The following is a 14,909-nucleotide window of genomic DNA, read 5'->3' on the forward strand; positions in this document are numbered from 1 at the left end:
TCTTCTCCGGCTGGCCTCGACTGTTAACCAACTGAGTGAATCTAACACCGACTGTTGGAAAGACAGGCACCGAGTCGGGCTCGAGCTGCAAAGCAGACGGCTCGAGCAGCAGAGGCAGCTGCTGCTGAATCGTGTGTTTTTGTTTTTGCTAGCTGTCTATTAAGGATACTTAAGCAAGCATTGATGTTGGCAATTGATGATACATGTATGATGTTCAGTGGCAACTCGTCATCACCCATATGTTTGGCAAAAAAAAAAGTTGCATGTTATTTTGATATTGTGTCCCATATCAGTTTGCAAACCATGTAAAAAAAAAAAATTGTTAATAAAGCTGCATACAAACATTTGTCTCTTTTTTGCTCTTGAGTAAGGCAGCTCCAAAATGCAGGTTTCAGCCTAGCTCAGTGCTTTCTGTGATGGTGGGGCAGCCAGTGGAAAATACACAGCGTAGGGGTTGGTCATGTTCTCTAGTTGCACCGTGATTGGCTCAGTGTTCTGTCACGAATGGGGACACTACTTCACTGCAAAATCTACAGGGAGAACTCCAAAATTCAAGCCCCTTGGGTGCTGCCATAGATTTACATTAGAAGTGTCCATCCAAGAAAGCTCAAGGTCATTGGTAAAATGACATCAAATCACATATCTACCGTTGCTTTGATTGGACTGATCATGTCAACATCATACTTTCAAAATCTTAGCAAGCAAGCTAGACAAGCAGTCATCATCATGAATCAAGTCGACAATCTACTGGCAAACCCTTTTCAACCCTTGTCATATGAAGAGAAATTAGAGATAAAACGTATTGGTGCTCATCGGCCTTTGGACATAAACATTACACAACAAGTTGGAAATCGCAAATTCAACAATGAGTGGTTTGGATGAAATTAGTGGCTAACTGCAAGCGTTGCAGAGGAATCACTATTTTGCTACCCCTGCCTGCTCTTCGGTGGAGAGGGTGTGTGGTCCTAGTCTGGGATTAAGGGTCTCTTTTCAAAGTTTAAAAGGATAAGCATTCACATGCAAAACCATCGGCCAGAAAAGGTTGAATACATTGGCCATGCTGTCAATCCAGCATGACTTCTGCCGCGTTCAAATCAACTGGAAACTCGGAACTGGGAATACTAAAGATTTCAGTAAGTTCAAGACAACTGGGAACTCGGAAAAAAACGAGCTCAGACTGGGAAAATACGTTTTGAAAGGTCATCCAACTCGGAATTGCAAGTCAGGAACTCTCGCCTCTTTCTAGAGCTCTGACCTGAAGATCAGTGACATCGTGATTCAACCTTGTTTTTATCTGAGTTCCCAGTTATCTTGAAAGCACCATAAATCCAGCAAATGCCAGACTTTGCCCACAAGATGGACCCCCACGCCACCTTCCTGTTCAAGTGAGCACAGCACAACAGTGAATCTAAAAATGTCTTGTATGCTGCTGCATAAATTATGTCATATGCCAGGGAGATATGTATACTGTAACTAAGAAAGTAATACTGGATGTTGTGTTGTAGCTGTTAGTAGCCCATGTGCCTCACCCTAATAATTTGGTCCCTTTTTCCCTCATAACTTAGCCCACTGTTCTGACTTGGTGGTGCACATGTAGCCTATGGCCTGTTTTAGAGAAATGTAATCATTGAATATTGTAAGAGCTTTCATTGTCTGCTTATATGCCTCCTTTATCTTACGGTCCTGACTTGGTGTACAGGGAGAATACTGTAAGAACGGCCCATGTTCTGAGTTCTGTCGCTGTACATTTCAAAGGTGCTGAACAAATAGTTATTGACTATGTCCATCTTAGCTCGCTCATTGTCTTATTTGAAATTACGGATTGCATCTTATCCGCTCATCGTTACCATATGCCATAGTTTGTACATCTCAATTGTCAGTAAAAAAACATTTGTTTTTAAGCAAGTCAGCCATGTTTTAAAAAATGCAGTAAATGAGTCTGAATGCACTGTTTCGCTGCCAGAGAAGGCTCTGTTGATAGCCAGGTGTAGCGGTGGTATGGATTCACTCCATGGTGATGAAAAGAAAGCTCTGCTTTTGGGACAGCTTTATGTAGGTCCTAGCAGTTTGTGGGCACCGTTTGTCACCGTTATAGTGCAATGAATGTATTGTTTAGTGTTGTGTGTAGTGGCTTTGCTGGCATGCATTTAAAAAATATATGTTGAGATTGCCTCACCAAGATTTACATGCTAACATCGCCACTGGTAGCAACCTAACCATTATGAAACTTACATTTGATCAAATAAACCTTATATGTAGCAAATTAGCAATTACATGTTTTGTTGACCAAATTCGACACTCATTAACCTCTATACAAAGATTCCTCAATTCGTGGTCTTACTTTCGAGGACAGATTTTGGGCAGTAACCCTCCAGCTTTGCCTCTTTCTCTGGTTGCGTTTAACTATTTAAGGAACGGCTCCCAGAATGCTTTGAGAAGGTAGGATAACATAAAGAATGATAGAGGCTTCTAGTTGCCAAAAAGGACCTGTTAGCATGGGCAGCGCCAATGAGGGCTTTCACCGATTTAATGTTGTCAACTCGGTGGGACTTGCAACTTCATTGGCTGAACTCTCCTGGTGACCCTGTTGGAGTCATATCCAACCAGGTAATCAGGAAGGATCCGCCAATCGTGAAGAAGAAAATTGACTACTTCAAAATTGAGATATCCTCAATGGTCTAACACAGGCTGTCACAGACGCGATAATGGCACAGATACAAAGAGTCCTCTATCTATCTCTATGTAGGAAACGGCACAGGCTTGTTCATGCAAACGCTGTCGACGCTATCCGGGATCCTTAGCAGCTGATACAAAGTAACAACATTTTTACTACAGTTTGCGCTGGAATTAGTTCGAGGGTGGGGTAAGAATATATCGAGACTATCGGGTTGATGTCGTATTTTATAGTTTTATTTCACGGGGAAATGAAATACTTCTTGTTGACTTAGTCAGGTCAGGTGTTACAGCCTATGTGGACCAGGCAAATGACTGTTGCTAGGTTGGTTGGTCGCCATAAAAACGTTCAATTGTAATGATCCCAGTCATTTTAACTTGAATTAACTTTTCGAAAATTCTACCGGCATGTATTTGACATAATGAAATGCTTTACAAACATATGCCTTGTAGCCTTCAAACTTAAATTCATACTTCAATGCAATATTTGCTCAAAATAAGCTGTTGAATGTAATTCAAGTCACTTGGATGTTGTCTGTTGTCAAACTAAGATTTTGAATATCCATCTCTCTCCAAGACATCAAAACAGAAACGTTAACAGACACCCACATGTACTAATTTCTCTACACACTTCTCTCCACTACTGAAATTAACACCTGCCATTCACACTCGTGACTATTCCCTGTTAGGGAGTGAAGAGGTTCTAAACCTCAGTGGCTATGTTGAATACAGTACAATACATTAGAAAGACAGATCATAATGGACCCTGTTAGATCTGACAGGTGTCACTATCACCTCTCAGATAGAAACTAACATGGGACACTGTTGAGCAAGCTACCTAGATGGTGTGTGTGAGTGGGGAAAAGCCCCCGGCCATACCAGGCCAGCCATTAGTGAGGCTGTATTCTGTATTTTTCAGTTTGTCCATGAAGAACCCCTGATGGGAGTAGGTCACATGATTATAAGTAGGCCTAGCTAGCTGTGCTGGAGCTCACACACACTCTCTCTCTCACACACACACCCCTCACATAATTTTTCCCCAACCCAAGGTTTTAGACTCTCGCCATGAGAATTCGCCTCCACAGTCCACACACACACGCACAGAGAGAGAGAGCAAAAGGGAGAGAAAGATACTGTAGCTATTTCCTGTTAATGAGTAAATAGTGTGTCAAGGCCCTTGCCCTGTGGACATGAAGGGAGCATGTTGAACATTTGCTAGTGGCAGTGTACTGACTGTTTTACAGGCAGTCAGTGTTGTAGTGGAGTATAAATGCCATTTACGCACCTTTTTTATTTTGCATTATCGTTTACTGAATTTTTTCTGGGAAAATTCATTGAAAGTAGAGAAAGCGTTACTCTACTTACACTGCGTTCACCCGCCGGGATACTTGGCTGACCTGTATTTCATGCTCCACACCCCCTCTCGCCTCCTCCCCTTTCCTCCCAGGTCAGTATGGGGAAGTGTAAAACTTAAATTCCTAAATGGCAACCTATTACCTATGTAGTGCATTACTTTTATGGGCCCTGATCAAAAGTAGGCACCACCAGAAGTGCTTCTTCTTGACACTCTGTGTGTAGTGTACTGTAGGAGGAAGCTGTGTCCTGTCTGTCTGTGTACGTAACAGTTGAGCCAGAGACTATAGAGACAGATGGGTGTGTGAACTGTGTCTTTGGTACCCAGCTGTGTGAACTAAGCACACACATTCACACACACACATGCAGCCAGTGGGTTACTTTCCTCTATGGCACACACTCCTGTCTGTATGTTTTGGCCGGCCTTGGTGTCGCTAGGCTGTCGTGTGTGTGTGTGTGTGTGTGTGTGTGTGTGTGTGTGTGTGTGTGTGTGTGTGTGTGTGCGCGCACGTCCACCCACCCAGTAGAGAGATATCATTGAGCTACAGTGGTTGGGCAAATAAGACCAAACTTGCTCTGAGGCCCATACATACTGATGGTGCACTGACATTTTACATGGGACATAACCCTTTCTCCATCCTTTTTAGCATGAAATATGCTTATGAATGTTTTTTTATTAATATATTTATGCCTTATAAAGGATCTATGAAGGCTTCATTAAGTTGAAAGTATATTTTATTTCAATGCAATTTAGTTGACGGGGTCAGTTCACAACTGTGACCGTTAGGTCTATGCTATGATGCTAATGAACATCAATCAAGTTCGTAGGAGCATGTCAAATTGGGTCTCAAATTAAAGCTAAGAGACTATTTTTTTGAAGTTAAGGCAAATATACATAAAACAAAACAAATCCATCCTAAAAATGTGGAATAAGCAAAGGCTTTGATTTCTTGTCAAAGAGATGGAAAAGGGGTCTTAGAAAACATCTACAGTACCAGAAAAAGTATTGTGTTTTTAGAAATACATCAAAACACAATGATGTTGAAGACCCCTGCCAAGTTATATTAACACTTTTATATTTAGTTTTGGAGAAATTGTTTGCTTCTTGTAAGTTTAAGAAATATTGCCTTGTGCCTCGAAATTCCGTTACCAAAAAAACACATCTTAAAGATATTTTTGAATCTCTCCCTCATGAAGAGGGAGGATAATGAACACACACAGAAGTAACAAGTAAAGGTAGACCTATCAATTAGTGTTTTTACTGATATCAATTTTATGTATTAATTAAGTGAAATTCCGTTGCCAAATCAGTATCGGGATTTCTGGAAAATCGGTAACGGAATTTCTGCAATTGAATTTGCTACAATGGGAAATCATAGTTGTCACAAACCACAGTTGGGTTCACACGTTTGGACAGCACAGTAGAGTACAATAAAGAAAAGTAGAGTATAGTTCACAGTACAGTATACAGTAGAGCACACTGAGCTGAATTCACTAATTTATTATGCTCTACTGTACTGAACTATACTTTACTGAACTCTACTGTACTGTACTGTGCTCTACTGTGCTGTACTTTGATGTCCAAACTTGCAGTGGTGGAAAAAGTACCCAATTGTCATACTTAATAGAAAATGACTCAAGTAAAAGTAAAAATGACCCAGTAAAATACGACTTCAATAAAAGTATTTGGTTTTAAATATACTTAAGTATCAAAAGTATAAATCATTTCAAATTCCTTACATAAAGTAAACCAGATGGCACCATTTTCTTGTTTTTTAGCCAGGGGCACACTCCCAACACTCAGACATAATTCACAAACGAAGCATGTGTGTTTAGTGAGTCCGCCAGATCAGAGGCAGTAGGGATGACCAGGGATGTTCTCTTGATAAGTCTGTGGTTGTCAGGGAAATGTATGGAGTAAAAAGTATATAATTTTCTTTAAATCAAATCAAATCAAATTTATTTATATAGCCATTCGTACATCAGCTGATATCTCAAAGTGCTGTACAGAAACCCAGCCTAAAACCCCAAACAGCAAGCAATGCATGTGAAAGAAGCACAGTGGCTAGGAAAAACTCCCTAGGAAAAACTCCCTTGAAAGGCCAAAAACCTAGGAAGAAACCTAGAGAGGAACCAGGCTATGAGGGGTGGCCAGTCCTCTTCTGGCTGTGCCGGGTGGATATTATAACAGAACATGGTCAAGATGTTAAAATGTTCATAAATGACCAGCATGGTCAAATAATAATAATCATAGTAGTTGTCGAGGGTGCAACAAGCACGTCCGGTGAACAGGTCAGGGTTCCATAGCCGCAGGCAGAACAGTTGAAACTGGAGCAGCAGCACGGCCAGGTGGACTGGGGACAGCAAGGAGTCATCATGCCAGGTAGTCCTGAGGCATGGTCCTAGGGCTCAGGTCCTCCGAGAGAAAGAAAAAAAGAGAGAAAGAGAGAATTAGAGAGAGCATATTTAAATTCACACAGGACACCGGATAAGACAAGAGAAATACTCCAGATGTAACAGACTGACCCTAGCCCCCCGACACATAAACTACTGCAGCATAAATACTGGAGGCTGAGACAGGAGGGATCAGGAGACACTGTGGCCCCATCCGATGAAACCCCCGGACAGGGCCAAACAGGCAGGATATAACCCCACCCACTTTGCCAAAGCACAGCCCCCACACCACTAGAGGGATGTCTCCAACCACCAACTTACCGTCCTAAGACAAGGCCGAGTATAGCCCACAAAGATCTCCGCCACGGCACAACCCAAGGTGGGGGCGCCAACCCAGACAGGAAGACCACGTCAGTGACTCAGCCCACTCAAGTGACGCACCCCTCCCATGGACGGCATGGAAGAACACCAGTACGCCAGTGACTCAGCCCCTGTAATAGGGTTAGAGGCAGAGAATCCCAGTGGAGAGAGGGGAACCGGCAAGGCAGAGACCGCAAGGGCGGTTCGTTGCTCCAGCCTTTCTGTTCACCTTCACACCCCTGGGCCAGACTATACTTTTTTAGGACCTACTGAAGAGATAAGTCTTCAGTAAAGACCTAAAGGTTGAGACTGAGTCTGCGTCTCTCACATGGGTAGGCAGACCATTCCATAAAAATGGAGCTCTATAGGAGAAAGCCCTACCTCCAGCCGTTTGCTTAGAAATTCTAGGGACAATTAGGAGGCCTGCGTCTTGTGACCGTAGCGTACGTGTAGGTATGTACGGCAGGACCAAATCGGAAAGATAGGTAGGAGCAAGCCCATGTAATGCTTTGTAGGTTAGCAGTAAAACCTTGAAATCAGCCCTTGCCTTAACAGGAAGCCAGTGTAGGGAGGCTAGCACTGGAGTAATATGATCAAATTCTTTGGTTCTAGTCAGGATTCTAGCAGCCGTATTTAGCACTAACTGAAGTTTGTTTAGTGCTTTATCCGGGTAGCTGGAAAGTAGAGCATTGCAGTAGTCCAGCCTAGAAGTAACAAAAGCATGGATTAATTTTTCTGCGTCATTTTTGGACAGAAAGTTTCTGATTTTTGCAATGTTACGTAGATGGAAAAGAGTTGTCCTTGAAACAGTCTTGATATGTTCTTCAAAAGAGAGATCAGGTTCCAGAGTAACGCTGAGGTCCTTCACAGTTTTATTTGAGACGACTGTACAACCATCCAGATTAATTGTCAGATTCAACAGAAGATCTCTTTGTTTCTTGGGACCTAGAACAAGCATCTCTGTTTTGTCCGAGTTTAAAAGTAGAAAGTTTGCAGCCATCCACTTCTTTATGTCTGAAACACAGGCTTCTAGCGAGGGCAATTTTGGGGCTTCACCATGTTTCATTGAAATGTACAGCTGTGTGTCGTCCGCATAGCAGTGAAATTCAACATTATGTTTTCGAATGACATCCCCAAGAGGTAAAATATATAGTGAAAACAATAGTGGTCCTAAAACGGAACCTTGAGGAACACCGAAATGTACAATTGATTTGTCAGAGGACAAACCATTCACAGAGACAAACTGATATCTTTCCGACAGATAAGATCTAAACCAGGCCAGAACTTGTCCATGTAGACCAATTTGGGTTTCCAATCTCTCCAAAAGAATGTGGTGATTGATGGGATCAAAAGCGGCACTAAGATCTAGGAGCACGAGGACAGATGCAGAGCCTCGGTCTGACGTCATTAAAAGGTCCTTTACCACCTTCACAAGTGCAGTCTCAGTGCTATGATGGGGTCTAAAACCAGACTGAAGCGTTTCGTATACATTGTTTGTCTTCAGGAAGGCAGTGAGTTGCTGTGCAACAGCTTTTTCAAAAATTTTTGAGAGGAATGGAAGATTCGAAATAGGCCGATAGTTTTTTTAAATTTCTGGGTCAAGATTCGGCTTTTTCAAGAGAGGCTTTATTACTGCCACTTTTAGTGAGCTTGGTACACATCCGGTGGATAGAGAGCCGTTTATTATGTTCAAGCACAGGAAGCAGCTCTTTCAGTAGTTTAGTTGGAATAGGGTCCAGTATGCAGCTTGAGGGTTTGGAGGCCATGATTATTTTCATCATTGTGTCAAGAGATATAGTACTAAAACACTTTAGTATCTCCCTTGATCCTAGGTCCTGGCAGAGTTGTGCAGACTCAGGACAGTGGAGCTTTGGAGGAATACCCAGATTTAAAGAGGAATATAGTGAAGTAAAATAAATATAGGAATATAGTGAAGTAAAAGTTACCCCCCAAAACTACTTAAGTAGTACTTTAAAGTATTTTTACTTAAGTACTTTACACCACTGAAAACTTGTGAAACATAGACGACTAGGATTACTTCAGATTTGATTACCCCAATTCTGTTACTGGGTGTAAATCCTCTTCACTTACTGTATGTAGTTCAATAACCAAAAATGCTTTTTTTCAAAGTCAATGTATCATGCCATAGCTGATACCCCATTCTTTCTGCAGACATCGTGGAATCCTAATTCGGAAAACGTGGACACAAAAAACTGAGGGAGATTTTACTGAAATTCAGTATAAATTGGTAAAAGGATTCATTGTGCATAGAGTTGTTTGGGTTGATAAACTTTGAAATCAATGTTTTTTGTTTGGCGTACTTTTTAATAAAAAAATCAGTCTTGGCGCATGTTCGTTATCAAGGAATTGCCCCCTGCTGTCTTGTGTTGTGTGAATTCTCCCTCTCCGTCCCTCACCCCTGCCATGTGTGTTGTCAGTGAGCTCGTCTGACTAGGGCTGTGGTGCTGTAATTGTGTCAAACCCGCTTTCTTTCCTTTCCACACCACAGGCTTTGTTTCTGTTCTGTAATAGAAAATAGTCTTTGTCAGGATTCAACACTATCTAATCCTCTCTTCCTGTCTGGGGTATTTTCTATACAGGCTTTTGATCGTTTCAAGGAACAGTAGAAATAGTCTAGAATGTCATTGTGTGCTCTAGCCTTAAGATTTCCCTTCACTGGAACTATGGGGCCTTGAAAACAGCCCCAGAGCTACTCCTCCTCCACCAAACTTTACAGTTGACACTATGCATTCGGGCAGGTAGCGTTCTCCTGGCATCCGCCAAACCCAGATTTCTCCGTCGGACTGCCAGATGGTGAAGCGTGATTCATCACTCCAGAGAACACGTTTCCACTGCTCCACAGTAAAATGGTGGCGAGCTTTACGCCACTCCAGCCGACGCTTGGCATTGCGCTGCTTGGCCATGAAAACCCATTTCTTGAAGTTCCCGACGAACAGTTCTTGTGCTCACGTTGCTTCCAGAATCATTTTGGAACTCGGTAGTGAGTGTTGCAAGCGCTACACGCTTCAAGCATTCGGCGGTCCTGTTCTGTGAGCTTGTGTGGCCTACCATTTTGCGGCTGAGCCGTTGTTGCTCCTTGATGATTGCCAGATTGTATACACCTGTCAGCAACGGGTGTGGCTGAAATAGCCGAATCCACTAATTTGAAGGGGTGTCCACATATTTTTTTTGTGTGTATCTAATCTAAAATCAGTTTAAACATCTAAAATTATAGTAGGCCACAACAAACAAAACACTGTCTTTACATGAAACCAAACTTCCAGGACCGTATGGCCAGGTTATTTCTCATTAGCTTTACAAATGAGCTATTATATAACAATACACAATGTAATACAAATGCAATCTCTCTCCTCCCTCCATCCAGTAGTCCCGTATACAGGTTCCATCCCCCAGGCTCCCATGGCCTCCCCATGGCCTTGGTCCCATCATCCTGACCTTTAACCCCCACATACTGTAACACATGGATGACCTGGATACTCTCAGAGGACTTTCTCCTCGACCCCCTCCTCCTGAGGACTCTGTGTCCCTCTCCTCGTCCAGCACCGACATCATCAACTTAGAAGGTACAGGATCAGGGAGTCAGCTACACTACAGTAGTTGCAGTAGTTTGTCCTGTATGTGTTATTGTACCTGTCTTATGTTTGTTGTGTGTTATTGTGACACTTTGTTTTGTGTGTGTCTAGATGTCCATTAAGCTGTGTGTGTGTGTGTGTGTGTGTTTATTGTGTGTGTGTAGATGGCCACTACAGTGCCCTGCTAGCGGAGTTGGAGGCTGATGCTCAGGACCTAGAGGGAGAGTCCTGGAGTGTCTCTGTGGACCAGCAGTACATAAAGAGATTACACAAAGACGCTATAAAGAGACAAGATGTCATCTATGGTAAGACTATAGCTGGGGTAGCTGATCTTATCCTTAAAGAACTGGTTTGGGTGATGATGATAACCATTGCTACAATAATGTTGTTGATGACTTCTTTATAACAGTAATAATGATGACGATGGTAGTAACTTTATAACCGTAATAATGATGCTGTATTTGTGTGTGTGTCAGAGTTGATCCAGACTGAGGTGTACCACATGCGGACCTTGAAGCTGCTGCTGAGTGTGTACCAGTATGAGCTGAGACACAACCTACAGATGGAGGAGACTATGCTGGACAGGATGTTCCCTCAGGTAACACGCACATGGAGAGATGGGAAGAGAGAGAGATCTGAGACAGAGCCTACGGATGAAGGAGCATAAGCTGGACAGGATGTTCCCTCCGGTGACTCCATCTCCTGCTTAAAACCAATAGGTGTGTATTACATGTACAGTAATCATTTCCTTTACTCATCCATCAGATGGACAGCCTGCTGCACATCCACCAACACTTCCTGTGGTGTCTTAGAGACTGCCGCGATGGACAGAATCACTACACAGTCACACAGCTGGGAGCTATACTCATCAACCAGGTAGGAACCATTACACAGACAGGTAGGTCTCATTACACAGTCGCACAATTGGGAGACATACTCATCAACCAGGTAGAAACTATCACACAACAGACAGGTATGTTACACAAACAGGTAGAAACCAGTAATTACACTGTTACACAGACAGGTAGGAACCATTACACAGTCACACAGACCAGGGGAAAACGACTGCCCCCTCTCATTTAAGCCATGGAAGTTGAAGGCCGACTGCGGTACTACAGGCATTGTTAGCAAAAAAACATGATCCCCCATTTTAGTGAATGGATAAAATGGCAATCTTCGTACCAATCAAAGTACCAATAATTGCTTCTAATACACCAGATGTTTATCTTTGAACCAATTATTTTAAAATCGCACACAGAATAAGTTATTTTTGTTGATTTTGTTAATTTTGTTGCTAATGGCAGCCTGCAGTACCCAGGTCCACCTTCATCTTGAGTTAATGAATGTGAAGGGGCAGCACTGAGCTAGCCTGCAACTTCACTTCCTTGAGTAGCTCAAACTGCGCATGTTGTCTCCATGAGACACCGTCTTAACCGACTTCATTTGGCTTCAATGCGCTATTGAGTATTCACATAGGAATGAATGGTTTCACGTGATCGATGGCTTGGTCCATTCATATATATATACAGTCATTGAAACAGACATGTATGAACCATTACACTGTAACACAAACAGGTAGGAGCCATTACACTGTCACACAGCTGGGATATATACTGATCAACTAGGTAGCCCCCCTCTCTCTCTCTGATTCTGAGAAAGCATTCTCAAGAAATTATGACTCTCTGTAGTATCCCTTTGTCATATATTGAGTCATACCTGATGTTTGCTTGTTTATTGTTGTTTACCTGATCATTATCATGATGATGTGGTGGTGTAGTTTTCAGGTGAGATGGGAGAGAGGATGAAGGAGAGCTATGGAGACTGCTGCAGTCACCACACAGATGCTGTCAGCTTCTACAAAGAACAGCTACAGAACAACAAGTTCCAGAACTTGATTAAGAAAATCGGTCGGTTGTCCATCGTGCGGCAGTTAGGAGTCCCAGAATGTATTCTGTTGGTGACTCAGCGGCTCACAAAGTACCCCTTTCTGGTCGAACGCATTCTACAGAACACTGATGGTAACTAACAGTCTCAGTTAGGTAACTGAATGCCTTTAAGTTGGGCTCAGCTGGGCTAGGATGCATATCTCTTTGCACTATCAGCCCCCAGGCCCAGCATGCTTGATAACCGCGCTGTTCACAAATGAAATTTGATTTTACTTCCTGAATTGACTGAATTGAATTGGAATGAACCCAAACCCAATCCTCTACTCTCATCCCATCTTCTCTCATCAGCTGACAGTGAGGAGCACGATGCCCTGGCCCAAGCCCTGGTTCTGATCAGAGAGACAATCTCTGCTGTGGACTCTCAAGTCCATGACTATGAGAGGGCCTCTAGGTTGAGAGACATAGGCAGCAGTTTGGAACCTCATTCCCACAGCAGGCTGAAGGATGGAAGGGTGTTCAAGAGAGAGGACCTGGCAGTGGGGTCCAGAACCCTGCTCCATGAGGGGACTGTCAACTGGCAGGCAGGGAACGAATGGCTGAAAGGTGATTTAAAAGAAATACAGTCAGATCCAAAATTATTGGCATCCTTGATAAAGATCAGGGAAAAAACGGTATCAAATAAATAATACACATACTGAGCTAAATTGTATGCAAAAACAATTTTTTACATGGAACATTTTTTCTCTCAAAAAGATTGGGGTCAAAATTATTAGCACCCCTGTTTTCGGAATCTTTCCAGATCCTTGATATCCTTCATCTGCGCTTATGGACTGCCCAACCACAGGTTTTCACCGTGATTCAAGTCCGGAGACTGAGATGGCCAATGCAAAATATTGATTTTGTTGTCAATTAACCAAATATTTGGGGTTATTGTCTTGCTGGAAGATCTGCTTTCGGCCAAATTTCAGCCTCCTGGCAGAGGCAACCAGGTTTTTGGCTAAAATGTCCTGGTACTGGGTAAAGTTCATGAGTTGACCTTAAAGATATTCTCTGGTACTTTTGTATACTTTTTAGCCAGTAGTTCTGAAAGTAGCGTCCGCGAGCCAAAAAATTGCTTACTATGTCACAAATGTACAGTTACAGTGAGCTCCAAAAGTATTGGGACAGTGACACATTTGTTGTTGTTTAGGCTCTGTACAAGCGTGGCCAAAAGTTTTGAGAATGACACAAATATTAATTTTCACAAAGTCTGCTGCCTCAGTTTGTATGATGGCAATTTGCATATACTCCAGAATGTTATGAAGAGTGATCAGATGAATTGCAATTCATTGCAAAGTCCCTCTTTGCCATGCAAATGAACTGAATCCCCCCCAAAACATTTCCACTGCATTTCAGTCCTGCCACAAAAGGACCAGCTGACATCATGTCAGTGATTCTCTCATTAACACAGGTGTGAGTGTTGACGAGGACAAGGCTGGAGATCACTCGGTCATGCTGATTTGAGTTTGAATAACAGACTGGAAGCTTCAAAAGGAGGGTGGTGCTTGGAATCATTGTTCTTCCTCTGTCAACCATGGTTACCTGCAAGGAAACACGTGCCGTCATCATTGCTTTGCACAAAAAGGGCTTCGCAGGCAAGGATATTGCTGCCAGTAAGATTGCACCTAAATCAACCATTTATCGGATCACCAAGAACTTAAAGGAGAGCGGTTCAATTGTGGTGAAGAAGGCTTCAGGGCGCCCAAGAAAGTCTAGCAAGCGCCAGGACCGTCAGGACCGCACTCACACCTGGCAGCAGGCAGGTGTGAGTGCATCTGCACGCACAGTGAGGTGAAGACTTTTGGAGGATGGCCTGGTGTCAAGAAGGGCAGCAAAGAAGACACTTCTCTCCAGGAAAAACATCAGGGACAGACTGATATTCTGCAAAAGGTACAGGGATTGGACTGCTGAGGACTGGGGTAAAGTCATTTTCTCTGAATCCTCTTTCCGATTGTTTGGGGCATCCGGAAAAAAGCTTGTCCGGAGAAGACAAGGTGAGCGCTACCATCAGTCCTGTGTCATGCCAACAGTAAAGCATCCTGAGACCATTCATGTGTGGGGTTGCTTTTCAGCCAAGGGAGTGGGCTCACTCACAATTTTGCCTTAGAACACAGCCATGAATAAAGAATGGTACCAACACATCCTCCGAGAGCAACTTCTCCCAATCATCCAGGAACAGTTTGGTGACGAACAATGCCTTTTCCAGCATAGTGGAGCACCTTGCCATAAGGCAAAAGTGATAACTAAGTGTCTCAGGGAACAAAACATCGATATTTTGGGTCCATGGCCAGGAAACTCCCCAGACCTTAATCCCATTGAGAATTTGTGGTCAATCCTCAAGAGGTGGGTGGACAAACAAAAACCCTCAAATTCTGACAAACTCCAAGCATTGATTATGCAAGAATGGGCTGCCATCAGTCAGGATGTGGCCCAGAAGTTAATTGACAGCATGCCAGGGCGGATTGCAGAGGTCTTGAAAAAGAAGGGTCAACACTGCAAATATTGACTCTTTGCATCAACTTCATGTAATTGTCAATAAAAACCTTTGACACTTATGAAATGCTTGTAATTATACTTCAGTATTCCATAGTAACATCTGACAAAAATATCT

The 14,909-nt window shown here is 42.9% G+C and overlaps 1 protein-coding gene across 8 annotated transcripts in view; it reads left to right on the top strand.

Moving 5' to 3' along the window:
• The first annotated feature begins 1,275 nt into the window (after positions 1-1,275).
• Positions 1,276-14,909, top strand: part of LOC115169289 (rho guanine nucleotide exchange factor 18) — a 31,644-nt gene continuing 18,010 nt past the window's right edge. The window contains exons 1-7 of one of the 8 annotated variants that reach the window (XM_029724765.1): positions 1,276-1,385; positions 10,166-10,364; positions 10,538-10,678; positions 10,850-10,971; positions 11,139-11,249; positions 12,151-12,391; positions 12,608-12,862. In XM_029724765.1, coding sequence (XP_029580625.1) covers positions 10,262-10,364; positions 10,538-10,678; positions 10,850-10,971; positions 11,139-11,249; positions 12,151-12,391; positions 12,608-12,862 — 973 coding nt within the window. In that variant the 5' untranslated portion in view covers positions 1,276-1,385; positions 10,166-10,261. Of the gene's footprint in view, positions 1,386-2,729; positions 4,121-10,165; positions 10,365-10,537; positions 10,679-10,849; positions 10,972-11,138; positions 11,250-12,150; positions 12,392-12,607; positions 12,863-14,909 lie in introns of those variants that run through there. The other 7 variants (XM_029724766.1, XM_029724761.1, XM_029724762.1 and 4 more) reach the window with 7 other exon arrangements.

This window comes from Salmo trutta, chromosome 31, assembly GCF_901001165.1.
Source record: "Salmo trutta chromosome 31, fSalTru1.1, whole genome shotgun sequence".
NCBI classification, from domain to species: Eukaryota; Metazoa; Chordata; class Actinopteri; order Salmoniformes; family Salmonidae; genus Salmo; species Salmo trutta.